The sequence below is a fragment of the Hemitrygon akajei genome, chromosome 2 (genome assembly GCF_048418815.1).
Source record: "Hemitrygon akajei chromosome 2, sHemAka1.3, whole genome shotgun sequence".
Classification (NCBI taxonomy): domain Eukaryota; kingdom Metazoa; phylum Chordata; class Chondrichthyes; order Myliobatiformes; family Dasyatidae; genus Hemitrygon; species Hemitrygon akajei.
Window position 1 is genome coordinate 15,248,507 of NC_133125.1, and position 16,214 is coordinate 15,264,720.

Sequence of the window (16,214 nt, forward strand, 5' to 3'; positions counted from 1 at the left end):
ACACAATAGTCCAAGAGTCTGACAATTATTACCAAACCAGCAGAGTCTGACTCAGTAAGTCTTCCCCTCCTCCTTCCCTTTTCTTCTATTCTCCACTCTGGTCTCTTACCTCATCTCCTCACCTGCCCCTCCTCGTTTCCTTTCTCCCACAGTCCACTCACCTCTCTTACCATATTCCTTTTTCTCCAGCCCTTTGCATTTCTCACCTATCCTCTCCCAGCCTCTCACATCATTCCCCCTCTCCCCACCCATGTGGCTTCACCTTCCAGCTTACCCCTTAACCCTCATGCTTTTATTCTGGCATCTTTTCCCTTCTCAGCCCAGATGTCAACTATTTATTCATTTCCATAGAAACTTCCTGGTCTGCTGAGTCCCTCTATCATTTTGTGCGTGTTGCTTTGAATTTCCAGCATCTGCCAACTTTCTTGTGTTAATGCTTGATTTACCTTCGCTGTATCCCTCATAATTTTATATATTTCTGGCAAATCTCCCCTCATTATTCGACACTCTAGGGAATAAACCCAAATCCTCGAGTTCCAGCAACAACCTTGTAAATTTTCTTCAATCTTTCGATCTTATTGACATCAGAAAAAGATAGTTCTGTGTAAGATTACTGGATTACAACACGCTGTCCTCAACACACCCAACACTGAGATGTAGAACTAAATGGCCCAGTTTATCAGTGAGATCCTCAGTGTAAGTTAGAGGATTGAAAGGAGAGACTGTGGACAAAGTACTTCCGAATTCAGGGCCATTAAACATTGACTGATGGCAAGAACTGCAATCAGGACTAGGATTGGCCCAGATTTTACCATGTAGTGGGAATTCCACTGGAACTGCTCACTTATGCCCACTTTTACACGGCAGTATGGTAGTGTAGTGGTTAGCATATCTCTTTAGAGCTCCAGCTGTAAGATCGGGGGTACTATTCCTGCCGCTGTCTGGAAGGAGTTTGTATGTTCTCCCCGTGACTGTGTGGATTTCCTCCAGGTTCTCCGGTTTCCTGCCACATTCCAAAGATGTATGGTAGGGGTTAGTAAGTTCTGAGCATGCTATATTGGCACGGGAAGCATGACGATACTTGTAGACTGCCCGGAATAATCCTCACTGGCACAAAACAATGAATTTGACTGTATGTTTTAACGTTCATGTGACAAATAAAGCCAATCTTTATCATTATCTTTGTGTCTTCTGTCTTTATCCCCATTGGATTTTCCAGGGGCATACGTGTATGCCTATTACTTGTGGGCTTCTTGTAGAATCCTATGTACAGGCAGCTTTTGGAGGAATGGTGAACTTTCATTTTTGCAGGCTCTAGCTAACTCCAGTAAAGAGAGTCTGAGACCAAGATCAAAGGCAAAACGTAACCGTGAAAGAGACCATGTCTATTTGAAATAAAACTTATTGCATTGTAGCATTGTGTCATCGATAAATTGTTTAATATGGTATTCTGCCCTTGTTAAACTTCTATCTTATCCACAACAAAAGATCTGAATTCACAGATCAGTGAATAATTTTCCTCCTTCGTATACCAATGGAAATGTGCCTTTGTCTTGCAATCCAGTTAAAGATTTATTTATTTAACTTTATTTGTCACATGTACGTTGAACATACAGTGAAATGTGTTGCTTGTGTCAAGGACCTAAATGGTCTGAGGCTGTGCTGGGGGCAACCCACAAATATTGCTGTGCGTCTGATGCCAACATGGCATGGTCACAACTTACCAACCAAAACCCGTCTGTCTTTGGAATGTGGGGGAAACTGGAGCGCCCGGAGGAAATCCACACAGTTACAAGGAGAACTGCCGCGTTGCCCAAGTGTAAAAAGCATTTGAGATTTTTTTTTTACCCTCCCCTCCCCCCCCCAAACATATTTCCCTGCTGTCAGAGTATGTTTCTAATGAGTTTTGTTATGAATGCCTTTTACTTTGAAAGGATAAAGATGCACTTGACCTGCTCGCAGAAACACTCCCATCGGAAGCACCGGACAATTCAGCTCCCAAGTACACTGGGCCAGAAGTGAAGGTACGAATAAAATGTCTCTCAGAAGTTTCAATCTGTGAATAATCTCCCTCTTCCTGTATCGTATATTGGCCTGTTTTTGGAGGAGTGTATGAAGTCAGTCTGTTGATAGCAATGGTCTGCCTTATTCCAGTGATGTCAATGCAATGCTAAAATTCAAAGTAAATTTATTGTCAAAGTACATATATCTCACCGTATACAACCCTGAGATTAATTTCTTGTGGTCAAACTCAATAAATCTATTGAATAATAACCTTAAAAAAATCAATGAAAGACTGAACCAACTTGGGCGTTCAACCAGAGTGAAACGACAACAAACTGTGCAAATACAAAAAGGAAAAATAATAATATTAATAATAATAAATAAACAATAGGTATCGAGAACATAAGATGAAGAGTCCTTGAAAGTGAGCCCATTGGTTGTGGGAACATTTCAGTGAAGTTGAGTGTAGTTATCCCCTTTAGTTCAAGAGTGATGATTGAGGAGTAGTAACTATTTCCAAACCTGGTGATGTGAGACCTGAGACTCCCGTACGTCCTTCCTGATAGCAGCAGCGAGAAGGGAGCATAACCTGGTTGGTGGGGGTCCATGATGGTGGATGCTGCTTTCCTGCGACAGTGTTTCATGTAGACATTGTGGTGGCTTTACCCCTGATGGTCTGGGCTGTTCAGGGGCATTGGTGCTTCCATACCAGGCCATGGTGCAACCAGTCAATGTATCTCTACTACGCATCTATAGAAATTTGTCAGAGTTTTAGATGTCATTCCAAATCCCCGCCATCTCTTAAGGAATTAGAGGCCCAGCAGTGGTTACTTCGTAATTGCCCCTAAGTGCTGGGCCCAGGGCAGGTCCTCCGAAATAATAATACTGCAGAATTTAAAGTTGCTGAACCTCTCCACCTCTGATCCTCCGATGACAAGTGGTTCATTACTAATAATAATGTTATAACTTATTATTAGTATCACAAATTGTTTTGTCATTAATTACTTTCGTGAGCATCCCTTGTTTCTAAGTTGATGCAAAAATATTCCCTGATTATCCTACAGTAACAATAAATAACATTTAACTCTTTTAAACTTCTAAAGCTGATTTCAGATGCCTCCCATTTATCCCACAATCGCTTTGACATCCTACCATCAGGTAGGAGGTACTGGAGCATTAGGACAGACATCGTTAGGATGGGAAACGGCTTCTTCCCCCAGGCCGTGAGACTACTGAACTCCCGGCCACCACACAGGCCTCATCTCATACGAAGTGCCAGTAGTGTTATATTATTTACTTGTGCCGTAAATGTACCTTATGCCAAATGTCAATCTTCTGGAATATATTTTATTATTTGTTAATTTTATTTCTGGTAATATTACTTTTTGTGATGTTGGTGTTATATTTACTGTGTTACGCACCTTGGTGCCGAGCAAGTGTTCCCATCTGGTGGTCCACGGACCTCTTGGTTCATGGTAGGGTCCACAGCATGAAAAAGGTTGGGAGCCCCTGGTCCAGAGGAATGTTGATTTGGTTGATGGGATACATACAATATATGTGTTTGAATGACAATAAACTTGAACTTTAAAGTGCAAATCAAATGACATGTAGGCAAGGACAATAGAAGGGAACAAAAACATAGTCAAAGCATTGCAATTCAGGGAAATATACTTAAAAGAGTATAAGGAGTGATAAGTAAGTATGGTTCGAGAAGTAATGCCAGAACATGCAACGGGAAAGTTGAGGAAATGGAGAGGTTATCAAGACTAGGAACACAAGCCAAATGAAGTGGAGATGGTATGTAGAGCCACCAAGAGAAGATACATGGGCTATGATTGATACAAAGCTGAGGGAGTTCATCTATTCTGGTCAGGCAAAAGGAATGCTTCTTAACTTTGTCAAAAGCTACAGAGAGGCCAGGAATGGACACCTCATCCGAAATAGTTTCTGTGCTTTTTGTGGGTTTGAATAAGGTTGCCTTTAGCTTGTGGTAGGGCAGAGATCAAATATGTATCTGGTGGGGGGAATATAGGGGATCTTGGAATCAAGGGATCAAGTGTGGGAACCACTGAATAGTGTTGGGCGATGTTGCATGGAAATTATCAACACTTCCCATAGACACCATTTAGCACCAAATTATGAAATTGTTATTTAATTGAGATTGTCATTTAATAGTTTTGGGTGCGGTTGCATGGAGATTGCCAACTATTAAATTGCCTGTTGAACTTTAGGGTGCACGGTAGTGTAGTGGTTAGCACAACACTTTACAGTGCAGGTGACCCTGGTTTAATTCCCGTTGCTGCCTGCAAGGAGTTTGTACGTTCTCCCCATGACCACATGAGCTTCTGCCTGCTGCTCTGGTTTCTTCCCACAGTCCAAAGACACACCAGTTAGTAGGTTAATTGGTCATTGTAAGTTGTCCTGTGATTAGGCTAGGGTTAAATCAGGGATTGTTGGAATGGTCAATTCCGCACTGTATCTCAATAAATAAATAAACTATTAAGTTGTCATTTAATAGTGTTGGGTGCTGTTACACAGAGATTACCAACACACCCCATAAATGGCATTTTGCACCAGATTGTGAACTTGTGATTTGTGTTTTACACTGACAGTGATGTGGAGTGATGTCTTGAATTTGCCACTTTCACAGCAGGTTGTCACACTTTATTCATGCAATGCAATTGTGATTCGGGCTGTACACAGCTGTGACAGATTTTTACCTCTGTGACCACCTTTAATTTGGTCTCGAGTAAGGACAGGCTCTAGGGTTCTTCCCAATGGCTTGCTGAAGGGGGTCGACGGTGATTATAAATTTTTATCAGTGTAATTTTCAGAAATATAAGTTATGTTATTAACTAGTTAGTGCCTGTTAGCCAGCAGGAACTGGTAGAAGGTTATGCAAGAGCAAGAATAAACTTGGGTTGTCAGCAGTTTAATGGGACTCGGCGTGAGGTGGATTACCTTGTAGAGGATGAACTTGGAAAAGCAACGTGGAGAAAGGAGGATGGATATCGGTTTATTTCTGGTTTATTGTAAATGGATGAGGAATGAATAAATTACACTGTCTTCAAATATTACCATCTATTCTTTAGTAACCAAAAGGGCAGATCTGCATTGGCATCCAGAAAGCTGCATCTTAGTAAAAAGCTGAAGCCACAATATCCTGACTGACTAGAATAGGTGCCGTCACTGAGCGAAGGGTGACTGTCTGGTCATGAGCTTATTGGATTTGCTGGAGGTGACGCTGACAGGACAATGAAGCAGGGCAGAAGATGGGCCGTCACAATAATGTAACAGCGAGACACTGGACAGGGCATTGGAGTCCTGAGTTTATGCGTTCTCCCTGTAACCACGTGGGTTTCCTCCCACAGTCCAAAGACATTCTGTGTAGTAGGTTAATTGGTCATTGTACATTGTGCTGCAGTTATGCTAGTGTTAAATAGCTGGGTTGTTGGGCCAGAAGGGCCAGTATCTGTAAATAAAATAAATAGGGGAGTGCTGGGTGACCTGGTAGTTGGAGAGATGCTTTTTGTGTAAAGGGAGCCTCCTTAGTGGTCGAGCATTGTTTTAGCTCTGGTCAGTGATAAGTAAAGCTGGTATATTAACCAAGTGTAAACTGTACCCTTTAGATTACAGAGAGAAGATGAGATTAGATCAGAGGGAATGATTAATCAGGGAGAGAAGAAAAATGGCTTCTGATCAGGGCATCAAATGAGTCAAATTGTAAACCTCAGTCATGTTGAAATAAATGTAACCACTTAAGACGTGGCCTGTTGTGGCTTTTTTCACAGTCTTGCCGTTTTATTCTGCTCGTAGCAATATGTCAACTAATATTGATATCAATAAATAAATGTATAGAAATATTCAGTAATCACCTAAATCTGAGTGCACTTGATTAGCCCTTAGCAAATTTTTTTAAAGCCCAGTATGCCATATTTAGATTATTTTAATTAATTTGTCATGCTTTCAGGAATCAGATGCTTCCAAGAAGAAGGCAGAGCGTGTGGGAGAAATTGAAGAATCCATACCCCCTGACTACAGATTCACTGAGAAAGCAGATCCAAAGGTTTGGTCCATGGAGAACTTGCATTAAAGTCAGAAACTGCTTCAGTAGAAAATTAGTTTAAAAATACCCTGGCAGAGATATCTAGGATGTCCTTAACCTTGGGTGAGGTGCCAGAGGACTGGAAGATAGCTGATGTTATTCAAGAAAGGCTCCAAGAATAAAGAATTGGGAAATTATAGGCTGGTGAGCCTGATGTCTGCACTGGGTAAATTTTTGGAAGTCATCAGGCTCACCAGCCTATAATTTCTGATCAGGGATAGTCATCATGGTTTTGCGCGCAATAGGTTGTGTCTAACCAATTTTATAGAGCTTTTTTGAGGTTACCAGGAAAGTTGATGAAGGAAAGGTAGTGGGTGTTGTCTACATGGTACTTAGCAAGGCCCTGGGCAAAGTCCTGCAATGCAGTTTGGTCAAGAAAATTCAGTCATTTGGCATTCATGATGAGGTTAGTAAGCTGGATTCGAGTCTCAAGATGGCGCTCATGGAGTAAACCGCATCTAGGCTTTGCTCCAAACCTTATACGTTTTTTTTAACCTACAAACACCCCTTAAACTTATTTTAAAGGGGTCTAAACATATAGAATTTTTTTAAAAACTATTTGAATTACTCTCAACCCGCTGAAATGTCTAGAGCAAAAGAACCGAAACAGACGAAAGAACCGTTAACTTTAGAAGTTGTTGTGAAGTTTATAGACGCTAGATTTGATGAATTGGAGAAAAAATTACTTGGAAGATTTGCACAGTATGACAATCGTTTGAGATCACTCGAAGAAAAGTTCCTGACCTTTTCACGGGAATCAAATGAACAACAAGCAAGCATTTTGGCTCTTGAAGAAGCTGCTCGTAAGAAGGATCGTATAATCGAAAAAATGCAAGAAGAGCAAACTTCGACGACCCAACAGATGGAACGCTATAAAGCTAAAATTACTGATTTGGAAAATCGTTCTCGAAGACAAAATCTTCGGTTAATTGGAATCCCGGAAAAATTTGAAAGCGGTGATCTGACCGTTTTCTTCTCCAAATTTCTAGTGGATGTCCTGGGCGAAGATGTCCTGGATAACCCCCCATTAATCGATCGGGCTCACAGAGTCTCTAGATATCGGGCAGATTCAAGTCTGAAACCACGGCACATAATTCTCAGGATCCATTATCCTCACATCAAAGAACGACTGATTCGTGCGGCTCGTAAAAAAGGTATGATAACCTATCAAAATTTTAATTTTCGCATTCTGGAGGACTATAGCCCCGAAGTACTATGGGCTAGGCTGGCTTTCAGATCGGTTATGTCGAATTTTCACCAGAAAGGCTACAAGCAAGCGTTGCTGTTTCCAGCACACCTGAGAGTCACCCTTCAAGATGGATCTTTTCGGCTGTTTAAATCGCCAGCGGATGCTCAAGGTTTCCTGGAACAATGACATTTGATCGGGCTGATCAATGTAATCTAGCCTATAGATTTGGATCTGGTATAGATTGACGTTTGGGTTCTTTTTTGATACGGTTCATATATATTTCTTATATACGATTAAAGCTCTCTTTTTTCTACCGGGTTTATTCCGATTTCATATTTTTATATATTACTAACCGATTAATGTTGAAGATGACCTATTAGGGTTATTTTTTTTTTCTTTTTTTTAATCGATATACGCTCTTTTTTTATATTTTTAGCATTTGAATATTAAGATTTGGAAGAATAAAATGGCGTTTCTTCTTCCCGACAGACTCCAGTGTCTGTAGCGTCATAACTGTTTTGATCTGTTCGAAAGTGTTAAACCTTCATTTATTGTTTTAATTTTTTTAACCCTTTTGATAATATACATTTATAACACTAATTTTATATTTTAATTTTTCCTATATCAACCCTTTTTTTATAATGTGGGTTGTTTGTATTTTTTTTAACTTTGTTACGTCTGAGTTGCCGTCTTGAGACAAGGGGGTAATTTTAGTATTAGATCGCTCGCTTGCCTCTGTTTGGCTTTTTTCCTGGGGTTTTGAGGGTGGTGGGAGGGAGATTTTTCTTTTTTTTCTTTTTTCTGCTTGCTTTTTGCTTAGTTTTACTTCATGGGCTTATATGAAACTACTAAAATGGCTGCGGTGCTGTGACTTCCGGCTTCCCTTTGAACTTACTTTCCCCTTCCGAGTTCATGAGTTCACTTTTCTTTTAAACCTATATGTTAACTGTAATATATATTGTCAATATGGATAAGACTATTAACTTTGTTTCTTGGAATACTAATGGTTTAAATCATCCGATTAAACGGAAAAAAGTATTCAAAGTATTCCATAGAATGAATGCGAATGTTATTTTTGTACAAGAGACTCATGTTAGGAAGGTGGATAGTCAGAGGTTGTTTAGGTTTTGGAAGGGCCAACAGTATCACTCAAATTCGCAAGCCAAAGTGAGAGGTGTTTCTATTTTTATAGACTCATCAACTGCTTTTATACATTATGAAACAATTTCAGACCCGCAAGGTAGATTTTTGCTTATTACTGGGTTGCTTTTTAATCAAAAAGTTGTTTTAGTTAATGTTTATGCTCCAAATACTGACTGTCCTGAATTTTTTAAATGTTTATTTACATCCTTTCCTAATTTGAATCAATACAGATTGATAATGGGCGGGGATTTCAATTGTTGTTTAAACCCTTTGATGGATAGATCCAAACCCATTCAAACTTTTCCGAACAAATCGGCTTCTCTTATTAATTCTTTTATGATTGATTCAGCTATCTGTGAAATCTGGCGTTTTCTACACCCTAATGATAAAGAGTTCTCATACTTTTCCCATGTGCATCATAATTACTCAAGGATTGACTACTTTTTCATTGATCAGTACTTCCTTACAGATGTCATGGATTGCAAATACGACTCTATTGTTATATCTGATCATGCACCTTTGAAGTTATCTATTAAGGTGACGGATTCACATATTAGTACTAAAAGTTGGAGGTTTAATTCTGTTTTACTGCAGGACTCTGACTTTATTAACTTTATTAAACAGCAAATTGATTTGTTTTTCTCAATAAATTCCACAGCAGACATCTCTAGTGGAACTCTCTGGGATACTTTTAAGGCATATATTCGTGGACAGATTATTTCATATTCTGCCGGAGTTAGGAAACGAACTAACTCTAAAATATCAACATTAGTTGATAAAATTAAGGCAATTGATAAGATTTATGCATTGACCCCTAGTAAAGAACTTTATAAAGAAAGGGTGGAACTTCAAATGGAGCATAGTTTATTGTTAACCTCTTCGATTGAAAGTCAGTTAATTAAATCGAAAGCTCAATTTTATACATATGGAGATAAGTCTGGTAAATTACTAGCTAACCAATTGAAAATTGTTTCGGATAAGCGACAAATTACTAAGATTCGTAAACAAGATGGTACTCTGACGATTGATCACAAAGAGATAAATACAGCCTTTCAAGATTTTTATAATTCTTTATATCAATCAGAATGTACTAAAGACTCTTCTATAATGAGTGAATTTTTAAGGAAATTGAATATTCCAAAAGTAACTGCTGAGGATAGTGTAATTTTGGATACACCTATTACGGAGTCTGAAATAGAAAAGGCCATTTTCTTAATGAACTCGGGTAAAGCTTCGGGCCCAGATGGTTTTTCTGCAGAATTTTTTAAATCCTTTTCTTCTATACTTTCTCCTTGGCTTTGTAAAATTTTTAAAGATGCATTAAGTATAGGTAAACTACCACAATCTTTTTATGAAGCTTCTATTTCTTTAATTCTTAAAAAAGATAAAGATCCCACTGAATGTGCATCTTATCGGCCTATATCTTTGCTGAATATGGACTTTAAGATTTTTAGTAAAATCCTGGCTGTTAGATTAGAAAATATATTGCCTCGGATTATTTCTGAGGATCAGACTGGATTTATTAAAAATCGTTATTCATCTTTTAATATTAGAAAATTAATTAATATTGCTTATACTTCTTCATCTAAAATCCCAGAATGTGTCATCTCCTTAGATGCCGAAAAAGCATTTGATAGAGTCAAATGGTCATATTTATTTAATACTTTGCAACATTTTAATTTTAGTTCAAAATTTATATCATGGATTAAATTAATATATCAGAAACCTTTAGCTTCGGTTTTCACTAATAATCAAAGATCCCCTTTTTTTCAACTATTTCGGGGTACAAGGCAAGGTTGTCCTTTAAGCCCTTTATTATTTGACATTGCTTTGGAACCCTTGGCTATAGCTATTCGTGAATCACCCAATATTTTAGGTATTACCCGCGGGGAGACGATGTATAAGGTATCATTATATGCAGATGATTTGTTATTATATATATCTGATCCTGAAAGATCTATTCCTGCTATTTCTTCTTTGCTTGCTCAATTTAGTAACTTCTCTGGGTATAAATTGAATTTTAATAAGAGTGAACTTTTTCCATTAAATATGCATACTCCAATTTATAATCGGGTACCATATAGAATTGTTACAGACTATTTTACTTATTTAGGTATTAAAATTACTAAAAAACATAAAGATTTATTTAAAACTAATTTTTTGCCTTTAATAGATCAAATTAAGCAACTTGCTAATAGGTGGTCCCCACTATCTATGTCTTTGGTAGGTAGAATTAATGCCATTAAGATGATGATACTACCTAAATTTTTATACCTATTTCAAGCATTACCAATTTTTATTCCTAAATCTTTTTTTGATACAGTTGATTCTAAAATATCGTCGTATTTGTGGCAGAACAAAAATCCTAGGTTAGCTAAAAAATATTTACAGAAGCCTAAGAAGGAGGGCGGTTTGGCTCTACCAAACTTAAGATTTTACTATTGGGCAGTTAATATACGGTATTTGATATTTTGGACACAAGAATCGACTACAGTTGCTGGCCCACAATGGGTAAATTTGGAATGTAAATCTGTGCAAGATTTCTCATTGATTTCAATCTTAGGATCTTCACTTCCCTTTTCGTTATTTAAAATGAATAAACAGATAACTAATCCTATAGTCAAGTATACATTACGAATCTGGTTTCAATTTCGTAAATTTTTTGGTTTGAATAAGTTTATACTGTCAAGCCCTATAACAGCTAATTACTTTTTTCGACCATCTTCCATAGATCAAGCCTTTTATTTATGGAAAACAAAAGGTATAACATGTTTTCGTGATCTGTTTTTGGATGATAACATTATGTCCTTCGAACAATTATCTAATAAATATAATTTATCTAAAACCCATTTTTTTAGATATCTACAAATTAGAAATTTTTTATATAATGAACTAAAGTCTTTTTCGAAAGAATGTCCATTGGACATTACAGAAAGAATTTTAGCTCTTAATCCTTGTCAAAAGGGTCTTGTTGCTATCATTTATAATATGATTATGAATCTACAACCAGATATATCTGAAAAAATTAAGAAGGAATGGCAGGAAGAACTGCATTGCCCTATTTCTACTGAGCAATGGGAAAAAATTTTATTATTGGTAAACTCATCCTCTATATGTGCTAAACATACTCTAATACAATTTAAGGTCGTACACAGAGCTCATATGTCTAAAGATAAACTTGCTCGATTTTACTCGTATGTTAATCCAACCTGTGATAGATGTCATTCTGATATAGCTTCGTTGACTCATATGTTTTGGTCCTGTCCTTGCTTACATAACTATTGGAAAGATATTTTTAATATTATTTCAAGAGTTTTAAATATTAATCTCCAACCACACCCTTTTACTGCAATTTTTGGCCTACCAATGATGGATAATAAGTGTTTATCCGCTTCATTCCAACGAATGATTGCATTTATTACACTAATGGCTAGAAGATCCATTTTACTGAATTGGAAAGAAGCCAATCCTCCAACAGTATCTCAGTGGTTTTCCCAAACTATTTCCTGTTTAAGTTTAGAAAAAATTAGAAGTGTGGTTTTCGATCCTTCAGTTAAATTTGAGGAAACTTGGAGACCATTTATTCAGCATTTTCATATGAATTATACGGTCTGATCCTGAACCTTATTGTCACTATCCTGAATTGTGTGGATGGAGGTTGGGAGTCATAGGCACTACTGTATATATATAACATTATGCAATTGCCCATGTTGGTTAGTTTTCTTTTTCTATTTAGTTGTTGTTTTTTTTTTGTTTTTGTTTTGGGGGGGGTTTTTCTTAATCATTTATATTATTATATGAGTTTGAGAGATTCTATGTATGGATCAATATATATTTGAATGTTTATCAATCTATTATGTACTCTCAAATGTCTTGTAACAATATTTTTCTTCTGTTTTTTTTCAAAAAACTAATAAAAAGATTTGAAAAGTAAGCTGGATTCAACATTGGCGTCACAGGAGAAGCCAGAGAGTGGTGGTAGATGGTTGCCTCGGTCACTGGAGGCCTGTGACTAGTGGTGTGCTGCAGGGATCGGTGCTGGAGCCTTTGTTGTTGTCAGTCTGGGTTTGGTGCTAATGGATCAGCGAATTTGTAAATGACACCAAGATTGGCAGCATAGTGGAGAGCGAGGAAGGCTATTGAAGCTTGCAGTGGGATCTGGAACAGCCAGAAGAATGGGCTGAGAAATGGCAGGTGCAATTTAATGCAGTTAAGTGTGAGGTGTTTGAAAGGACAATCCAGGACTTACACAGTGAGTGGAAGGGCTCTGAGGGGTACAGTAAAACAGAGGGATCTGGGAACTATGGGGATCCATAATTCCTTGAAAGTGGCGTCACACATAGAGAGGGTCATAAAGAAAGCTCTTGGCACATTGGCCTTCATAAATCAGAGTACTGAGTACAGGAGTTGGGATGCTTTGCTGACGTTGTATAAGATGTTGGTGCATTTCTGGTCACCTACCTATAGGAAAGATGTCAATAAAATTAAAAGAGTACAGGGAGATTTTTTCCAAGGATGTTGCTGGGACTTGAGGACCTGAGTTATAGGGAATGGTTGACTTTATTCCCTGGAGCATAGGAAAAAGGGAGATTTGATATGAGGTATACAAAATTTTGAGGAGTATCATTAGGTGCTTTTTCCATTAAGATGGGACAAGACTGGAACTAGAGAAGATAGGTTAAAGGTGAAAGGTGAAATATTTAAGGGGAACATGAGGAGAAATTCTTCACTTAAAGGGTGGTGTAAATGTGAAACTAGCTGCCTGTGGAAGTGGTGGAAGGGCATGCAATTGCAACATTTAAGGAAAGTTTGGATAAGTATGTGGATGGGAGGGGTACGTAGGGCTGTGGTCCAGGTGCAGGTCAATGGGACTAGGCGCAATAATAGATCAGCATGGACTAGATGGGCCAAAGGGACTGTTTCTGTGCTGTAGTACTCTGTGACTCTTAAGACCTCCTGTTCACAGCTTGAAAAATGATTATTAACAAAATCATACAATACAACAGGAGAAATTATCTTAAAATTACTTGCAAGAAGTGTTCCATTAGTTCATCCAACTACAGTGCCTATACAAAGTATTGCCCCACCCCCCGTTTTTCATGTTTTATTGTTTTACAACATTGAATCGCAGAGGACATTCATGTCAAAGTAAAAACAGATTACAAAATAATTGATTGCATAAGTATTCACACCTGACACACCAAATCATCACTACTGTGGCCAATTGGTTTTAGAGGTCACATAATTAATTAAATAGAGATCTGTTTTTGGAGACCTGGGTGCAGTCTAGGTTTTTCAGTAGATCATAATAAAAATACACCTGTATCTAGAAGGTCCAACTGCTGGTGAATCAGTATCCTTGTAAAATCTACACCATGAAGACAAAAGAACACTCCAAGCAACTCTGCAAAATTTCTAAGTCACTGAATATCCCTTGGAGTACAATTAAGTCAATCATCAAAAAATAGAAAGAATATGACACAGCTGTAAATCTGCTTAGAGCAGGCCGTTCTCAAAAACGGAGTGACCGTGCAAGAAGGAGACTAGTGAGGGAGGCCCGCAAGAGAACTGTGACAAATCTGGAGGAGTTACAAGCTTCAGTGGTGGAGATGGGAAACTCTGTGAATAATAGCATAAGACCATAAGACATAGGAGCAGAATTAGGCCATTCAGCCCATCGAGGCTGTTCCGCCATTCCATCGTAGCTGATCCTGGATCCCACTCCACTCAACCCCATACACCTGCCTTCTCACCTTGTCCTTTGATGCCCTGACCGATCAGGAAACTATCAACTTCTGCCTTGAATATACCCATGGACTTGGCCTCCGCCGCAGTCTGTGGCAGAGCATTCCACTGATACACTATTCTCTGGCTAAAAAAAAATCCTCCTTATTTCTGTTCTAAAAGGTCATTCCTCAATTTTGAGGCTGTGCACTATAGATCTGGATACCCCAACCATAGGAAACATCCTCTCCATGTCCACCTTATCTAGTGCTTTGAACATTCGGTAGGTCAATGAGATTCACTCACGTTCTTGTAAATTCCAGTGAGTACAGGCCAAAGCTACCAAAAATGCTCCTCATATGTTAACCCCTACATTCCCAGAATCATCCTTGTTAACCTCCTTTTGACTCTCTCTAATGACAACACATCCTTCTGAGATATGGGGCCCAAAACTGTTGACAGTACTCCAAATGCAGCCTAACGAGTGTCTTTTAAAGCCTCAGCATTATCTTCTTGCTTTTATATTCTATTCCACTTGAAATAAATGCCAACATTGCATTTGCCTTCTTTACTACAGACCCAACCTGTGGATTAACCTTCTGGAGTCTTGCACGAGGACTCCCAGGTCCCTCTGCACCTCTGAAGTTTGAACCTTCTCTCCATTTAGATAATAGTCCACACTATTGTTCCTTTTACCAAAATGCATTATCATACATTTCCCAACATTCTATTCTATCTGCCACTTTTTTTTTGCCCATTCTTCTAATTTGTCTAAGTCCTGCTGCAATCGCATTGCTTCCTCAGCACCACCTATCCCTCCACCTGTCTTCCTATCAACCGCAAACTTTGCCACAAAGCCATCAATACCATTATCCAAATCATTGACAAACAAGTGAAAAGTAGTGATCCCAATCCTGACCCCTGAGGAATGCCACTCGTCACTGAAGACCAACCAGTAAAGGCCCCCTTTATTCCCACTTTCTGCCTCCTGCCTGTCAGCCATTCCTCTATCCATGCCAGTACCTTTCCTGTAACGCCATAAGATGTTATCTTGTTAAGCAGCCTCATGTGTGGCACCTTATCAACTGCTTCCAAAAATCCAAGTAAATGACATCCACTGCCTCCCTTTGTCCACCCTGCTTGTTACTTCCTCGACGAACTCGTAACAGTTTTGTCAGGGGAGAAATTGATGTTCATGCCATCAGGTTGGAGGCTAACCAGACAGAATGTGAGATGTTGTCCCTCGAACCTGAATTTTGCCTCATCATGCCAGTAGAAGAGGTCATAGACAGACATATCAGAATGGGAATTTGAAGTCAAATTGAAATGGGTAGTTACCAGGAGATCCCGCATCTTGTGGCAGACAGAGTGAAGGTGCTCCAAAAAGCAGTCCCACGATCTGTGTTGGGTCTCGCCAATGTCGAGGATCACTAGATACAATAGATGACAAAAGATGTTGGGACTGGCAGGAGTGCAGCACCGCGGGAGCAGAGGAGTGCTGAGGTAGGAGATGGTGTGGCTGCAGACACACCCAAATCATTTGATTCCAAACAGTTGGTTTATTGATCATTACAGAATGTCTCTCTGGTGCATCCCACTCTTTCCCTTTCCCTTTTCCCAGCCATGATTCTGCTTTCCCTGTCCCTTTCCCACTCTCAGTCACGATAGAGACCCATATTAGAATCAGGTTTATCATCACTCACATTTGTCAGGAATTGTTTTTGCAGCAGCAGTACAGTGTAATACATAAACTTAACCCAGTACTGTGCAAAAAGTCTGAGGCATCCTAGCAATATGTCTGTGCCTAAGACTTTTGCACAGGACTGTAGTAACCAAACATTCAACATCCTTATCAAATGAATTTTACACTGATATTTTCAATGGAATGATTTTCTTTTCAAAACCCAAAGTGGTTTATTGTGCTGCTATTTTTAGATCTCTATTTAATTTCTGGTCCCTAGGATTCGTCTGGGAGTTAGAAATGTCATAGAGAGGTACGGCACAGAACCAGGCTATTCTACCCATCTGGTCTATGCCCAAACCATTAAA

The 16,214-nt window shown here is 38.7% G+C and overlaps 1 protein-coding gene across 1 annotated transcript in view; it reads left to right on the forward strand.

The window, feature by feature from the left end:
- cast (calpastatin) overlaps positions 1 to 16,214 on the forward strand; it is a 207,151-nt gene that overhangs the window by 177,527 nt on the left and 13,410 nt on the right. The window contains exons 43-44 of the mRNA XM_073067621.1: positions 1,935 to 2,024; positions 5,975 to 6,070. Coding sequence (XP_072923722.1) covers positions 1,935 to 2,024; positions 5,975 to 6,070 — 186 coding nt within the window. The remainder of the gene's footprint in view (positions 1 to 1,934; positions 2,025 to 5,974; positions 6,071 to 16,214) is intronic.